Source organism: Malurus melanocephalus, unplaced genomic scaffold, assembly GCF_030028575.1.
Source record: "Malurus melanocephalus ecotype Western Australia unplaced genomic scaffold, MMel_1.1 scaffold_176, whole genome shotgun sequence".
Classification (NCBI taxonomy): domain Eukaryota; kingdom Metazoa; phylum Chordata; class Aves; order Passeriformes; family Maluridae; genus Malurus; species Malurus melanocephalus.
In genome coordinates, this window is record NW_026623408.1 from 1,346,507 (window position 1) to 1,353,145 (window position 6,639).

General features: G+C 45.9%; 1 protein-coding gene and 1 long non-coding RNA gene across 2 annotated transcripts in view; one reads left to right on the forward strand and one right to left on the reverse strand.

Moving 5' to 3' along the window:
• BEAN1 (brain expressed associated with NEDD4 1) overlaps positions 1-1,291 on the forward strand; it is a 52,406-nt gene extending 51,115 nt beyond the window's left edge. Inside the window, exon 5 of the mRNA XM_057372660.1 lies at positions 1,014-1,291. Coding sequence (XP_057228643.1) covers positions 1,014-1,275 — 262 coding nt within the window. The 3' untranslated portion in view covers positions 1,276-1,291. The remainder of the gene's footprint in view (positions 1-1,013) is intronic.
• Positions 1,292-3,362: 2,071 nt separating this feature from the next.
• LOC130577367 (uncharacterized) lies at positions 3,363-6,619 on the reverse strand. Its single transcript, XR_008965760.1, has 3 exons — positions 6,570-6,619; positions 5,931-6,119; positions 3,363-4,136 (listed from the first exon to the last, which is right to left on the reverse strand). It is a non-coding gene; the product is annotated as an uncharacterized LOC130577367 (long non-coding RNA).
• Positions 6,620-6,639: the final 20 nt, after the last annotated feature.

Genomic DNA, 6,639 nt, shown 5'->3' on the forward strand with positions numbered 1-6,639 from the left:
TGTCGGGGCAGCCAGGGGAACACCCAGGGAGCAGGGCAGGGTCACCAGCTGTGCCCAGTCCTTGTGGGGCCGCAGTGCTCTCCCCACAGAGCCTCGGGCTCCAGGGCTGGGGAGTGCCAACACATGGAGCCCGCTCGTGTCCAGTCCCTCCATCCCCATCCCCTTCCTGTGACACACACTGTGAAAGCCCCAGCACAGCCACATGGCCAGGCYCATCATTTCCCCTCATTGCCCTCCCTGGGCTGTGCAGCCCAAGCTCCCATCCAAGGAACCTGTCTGCATTCGCACTGGGACAGGGAGCTCAGAGCATGGAGCAGGGTGAGGAGGAAACGGCTTCCCTGGCACCAGCCTGGTGGCACAGACAGAGCTACAAAGCCTGGGTACACCTGAGCTGGCTCCCCATGGAAACCCCACCAACCCACCTGCTTTGCATTGCTGCTCTCTGGGTGGAATGTGATGGGCACTGTGCCCAGTCCCAGAGTGACCAGCACGAATCTGTCCACATCACCCAGCACAACTCTGCACCTCAGCATAAATCCTGCTGCCCCTGGCAGCACACACCTCCCACCCAGGCAGCCCACCTAGGCAGTGCTGGCTGAGCTCCAGAGACCTGGAGTCACAACAGCAYAGAGTGATATTCCACCAGAGACTCCATCAGACTCCAGAGCTCTCCTTACTTTATTTCACAACTAAAACAGCAACACCATTTCCTTTCCCCCAGCTTCTTCTAAYCTGGYTCTTACAGGCAGGTGAGAGCAGGAATGAGGCCTGGCTGCATTKCATTTACAGTGACTGCATTACAGTGACTCTGGGATTATCTATGGGTATTTGGAGATGCGGTTTTAACTATGACATTACTGAGTGTCTCACATGGCAGGCTCAGCAAGGATRTGGGCTAAGGAACAAAACACCTGACATTCCTTTTCTTCTCATTTTACCTCCCTCTGTTATGCTGAAATAATGTACTGTAGCATTTTCCCCAGGAATCTAATGAAATTTTTTTTTTCTTTCAGCTATGACGAATGTGTGGGGCCAGGAGCAACACAAATATATATTCCCACAGATGATCCCCCCCCATATTCCCTTACGGACCCTTACCAAAGACATGAAATATCCATAGGTATCTGTATCAGCCAGGAAGAGGAAGCATCTGGGACTACAGGACAGGCTGCAAATGATGCAGTGAGGCTTCAGGACTTGCAGCAGCCCAGCTCAGCCATCTCGGTTATATCCCACTCAGAAGGCTGCTCCCCTGTATGGGACAGTGGGGTGTGAGCACTCCAGCCCCAGCACACCTGCTCCAACAGGAATATGGAACAGTTGTCCCACTGGCCACCAGACCCCTATCATGKGAATAAAAGCAGCTCTTCCCTTCAATTCTTCTGAAGAATGCAGACCAATGGAAGAGTAAAAACTCTGGAAGTTTTACCAATTTTCTRTCTTTAAACAGGGATACAATGGGATTTTTTTACCGTGAATTTTTCAAGTGTACCTAAACTTCCCTGTTYGTGCTTCCAAGTGTTCCATGACATGACACAGCATAAAAGAGCAGCAGAGACAAGCAGTGCATCTGACCTTGTTGAAGCATTGCAARACCCATTGAAATCAGCCACTCATAATGAAGATAAATGTTATCCAGTCAAGCCTACTTGTCCATTTTATKATATTTTGCATGTTTTAGAGCAGAAGGAAAGAGAAGAGCATTTTGTTGTCATTGTAGGTGTCACTAGTACATCTCATTCAGTGTATTGGCAGCAAAGTATTTTTAAATAATTCTTTGTCCAACTGTGTTTCCATAGACAAAGCACTGCCTAAAAAATATTATCATCAAGCAAAAGAAAAAAAAATAATACTTTAACATTGACATTTTTCCTTTGATACCAGGCTTTCCAGAACATTGCAAAGCCTGCTGCAAGTTTCCCCTCAAGAAAAACCATCCACAAGAGATGGAGAGGTGGCAATGGATCTACATCTACAATTGGCCTCATGTGCAGAAGATGCAGCTTTGCTGCAGCCAAGGAAAGGGCACGGGATCCCAGAGGATGCTTCAGGCCAATTCCCACRCACGGATGCATTACCAGGCACAAACCACTCTGTTTTTCCAGAAGGAGCCTGTAATGTACAATGTGACCACAGTGACCTCTAGGAACTGGGTGAGCATGATGCAAACAAGAGATGCTGGGCTAGGCACAGGAAYAGAACCTCAGTGTGCAGGAACCTTGGAGTGCTCCCAGGCCTGAGAGGGAACCAGGAAAAGGAAAACAGTGAGGGACCCCAGGACACTCGGATGTGAGTCTGTGGCCTCCCAGCTGGTGTGCCAGGGCAGTGGGTGTGGGAGCTCAGCACAGGCACAGCAGGGTCAGGGCACAGCAGCACCCTGTCCCCAGGGACAGCCAGGGCTGTGCTCGGTGCTCCCATGGAGCCTCCCCTGCACCTCCCAAGGCCCAGCCAAAGGGGACTGAGTGTGGCACAGAGTGGCTCCCAGAACAGGCGCTGTGTCTGTGGGCAGGGTAGTGGGAGGGAAYCCTGCCACACATGGGCATCCCTCGCTCCTTTTCCCCTCCCAGGGGCTGCTGGCTGAGCCCCAGGCGCCCGCTGGGCACAGCTCCCAGGGCTGGATACATGTTTAAAAGGCAACACACSCTCTGAGGTTCTCTGTTTACCCCGAGCTGGGGAAAATCCACTTGTGGGACAGGAAGATCTGCTTCCCCCACTTCCTTAATATGGCCAGCAAAAGAAGATTCAGACTAGAGGCCAGCCCTGAAATCCAAGGGTAAGCGACCAAGGAGGTTTCCATCTATCGCCTTAAACAAAACAAAGGTTGGATCCTATTGTTCCCTTCTGCCTGGGAAGTCCCATTCCTCATCTGAAACAGTCCCATTGCTCATCTGAAACAGTCCCATTGCTCATCTGAAATAGTCCCATTGCTCATCTGAAAGCTTCTGTGTGTCTGCTGAGGACACATAACCCACAAGAGAGCAAGAAGAGTTCAACCCTGTGCTTTCCTTGGGACAGTAACCTTGGAAAACATTGCTGTGTTCTTTTGAAATGTGTAGCTGCAAGAAAACCAAGCTCTTCATTTTGCACTCTACAATTTTCAGTATTTTTTTTTTAAGTTCAGTGTCTAATGGAAAACCCCTGGGTAAGTCTGTGTGCTGGCAGGAAGCAGAACTGACTGTCAGCACATTGCAGGCAGGGATGGAACACCAGCCAGTCCTTGGGGCATTCATAAAGCCTGTGTTCCCTCTRGGACCAGGGGCAGGACCCAAGGAGCTCTGTCAGGGGAGCAGAGTTATCACAGGCTCATCTCCAGGAAATCTCCCAGAGGCATTTTCACTAGAATACAAAAAAAAAAAGCTTTTCTACACTGAAAAAAAATGGACTTCATTTTCTATTCCCACTAAAGGATGTATAAAGCTGAGAAAAGTAAATATATAATGGTGTTTAAAAGGAAGCATCATCCAAATTATTAAAATTGCACTTGGATTTTCTGTAAATACTGAATAATTTTCAACTGTAATCAACATTCAACACTCCAAAGATTGACACAATTATAATTAATACTTAGATGGGAAGTAATTATATGGTTCTTACTGCTATATAAATTATACCATTACTGAGTCATATGCACATGATAAGATATAAGGTAAGCATGCATTTTTTGCTAAGTAGATGACAGTAAATATATGTTTTGCTAAAATGACAGAATTYTTTTGCAGTTCAGCAAGATTTTCACTATTCTCAATATACTATACCCAAAAGAACAAAAATTCACAATTTTGCATTGCAGAACTGCTGGGAGAAGGTAGGCTCTATTTCACATTAGTGTTTTTAACAGAGAGAACTGCTCCTCTCTACAAAGTATATCTTTAAATAGTTTTGTGGTATGCAAAGTACCCTGTAATAAGAGAAACAAAACTCTCCATCACCTGTGAGGGCCCAGAGAGGTGAAGCAATGGCCCAGTCAGTTTTATTGTCAGGAGAAGAAGTGAAGGAAGCACAGGGTTGTTTGTGCAGAATAGGCCTGGCTTTCATGGCTGTGTCTGCCTGCAGCTCCTTCAGACCTGCCTGCAACAGGGAAAGGCACTGGGACCCACTTTCTTCAGGCTGCTACAGGGAACGTGCAGGGGGGAAATCTAAAGAACAGAAATTAAAAGCAAAATGTGATTCTTTTTCCTGAAAGTGAGGCTCTTTAAAGGAACATGACCAAGCTGAAGGCTCTTTTGAGGACAAGCACATAGGGCTTTCCWCAAGGGTTTGTGGCAGACAAGTCTCTACTCCATCACTGATGCTCAGTTTCTGTGCACAATGGGCAATYGTTTTGACCTGTTTCCTTTTGACCATTTAACAGGCATTTCCTGCCCTTCCACTCCTCTCTATCTGTGGTTTACAAAACAAGCTGATTTTAGGTAGACCTCTGATGAAAACGGGAGATTTACATTTTACCTCATGTCAGCAATGCATCACTAAGATTACAGAAAACTAATCAAAGTCTTTCTTTCTTCCTTCAGTAAKAGTTAAGTGTCCCTGGCATGCCRTTCTGGGGTTGGCAGCATTTCTTACACATCTGTCTGCTCCCTCTGGTGGCATGGACCTCTCCACGAAATCCTGTCATCCTTTTACCACAGAATAATCCAAATAACCCCWGCTGCTTTGTCACACGGATATGGGAGCCAACCAAAACATACACATCCACACTGTAGCATTTTCCTAAGTTACCAATGAATGCATGGGTTATGTCATTCACTAYAAACAAAAATAATTTAAAAAAWACTTGTGAATTAAAGGTAGAGTGTGCTGCCTTCAGTGATACCTTACCATGATCACTTGCAGGAGTGACTTAGCATTTTCTGCTCTTGATAATATTTTTAACTGAGTGGTATCCAACAAAGCAGAGGGGTGATAAAAGCTTGTAAATCCAAGCCAAACAGAAGTAGGAAAAAAATTGTATCTGTAAAACACTACAGAGRGAAGTTGGCAGATCTGAAGGTGCTCCAACAGCTTCTACTGCAAGTTCTGAACTTTCTTGTAATGACGCAATAAGAACACACTTTCATTTCTTGAACAATAATCTTGGATACCTCTCAGCAAAGTTGGCAGAGTGACGCTGCTCTTGAGAAATTCAYATCCTGCTATCAGTTTTATCCTAAGCCTTTGCATAATTCTAATGCCAGTGCTAAAACCCAGGCTTAACCCAGGCCTTTCCTTTGTCACATGACTAAAATCAGAAAGAAAACTGGACATGCTGTTTCTCACTACATGATAACAAAACTGTATTTCTGTAGTCCTCTCTTTTGCTTTGATTTTTAGTATACTGATCTTATACAGAACTTTTAATAAAGAATATACACGCATTTGGGGTTCCTCCTGTGTTTTTTATTTTACCACTCTGTGACCACCCACAACTGAGCAACTGCTGAGGAAGCAACACTGTGCTTCAGTCACTTCCATTTGGGTTTTACATTTTTCAGAACTATGGGAGCAGTCAGATCCCTCCTGCTCTGGGGGGCAAGTCACTGTCCAAGCTCAAGAAGGACAGAATCAAATTATTGAAGTCATGACACCAAAAATGGCAACGTATCACCAAGGGAAAAGCTGAAAAGCCAGGAAATAATAGGCCAGTCATCCCAGAAATATCCAGAGATCATTTTTTAGCACAGCAAGGTGAGAAAAGATCTATTTTCTGAATGGAAACCACATCAAAYTGATCTAAGTGGTCTTGGTGCAATCTGACAAATCATTCCTCTCTGTAAACTATGGAARTAATTTCTATGTAAAATTATAACCATAGACTTCTGTGAACTGAAATARGAATCATCATATGAGAGAGTATTTATCAATTTGTGAAGTCACACAGATGTACAACATCATAGAKGCCACAGGTGGTGACTTGGAAATTCAGATTCCAAAAAACAAGATTGGAAAAGTACCTGGATTATTGGGGTGTTTTCCAGGTGCTGGATCCATCCTCCATTTAACTCCATTCCAGGACACTTGCCAGCCCCACWGCAGGCACAAACTTCTCTCAGCTGTTACCCAGACCTAGTCCAGGGATCCAGGGGCAGCTTCCAGCCAGAGGAACAGGACAGGCCCAGGGATCACACCATGTCTAGGCTGGTCTACAAGGGGCAGGCAGCAATTGCAGTGTAAACCTTATGTGCTGGGCTAAACTTTCTAAGGAAAAGGGAAGATAATTCCAAGAGGAACAGGCTGTTTGGCCAAGAGCCACCAGGAGTGATGTCAGCAGGACTGAGCAGTACCTGGGGTAGAGGGAATTCCAGCAGGGGGAGAGCAGCTCAGTGACCACCTGATGAAAATAGACCCCAGACCCCAAAGCAGGGACAAATCACCCCTGAGGGCTAATCAGCATGGGAAACGAGAGACATAACCACCAAAGAGGGATCTGAGTACTAATCAACAAAGAAGTTACACAGTTTGCGACCAATAAATGCTGATGTCTTTGTTAAAATGCATAAACAGTGCAAAGTTTTGATAATCAGCGAGCCGTTAGTGAGTTACCAGGTGCTCCCTGCTTTGTGCAAACCAGGTTAAAGCACAGAAACACCTACCTGAGGTGTGAGAACTGGCGCTGTGAACCAGGAGCCGCCGACACCCCGAGCCATCCCCAGACGCACCCTC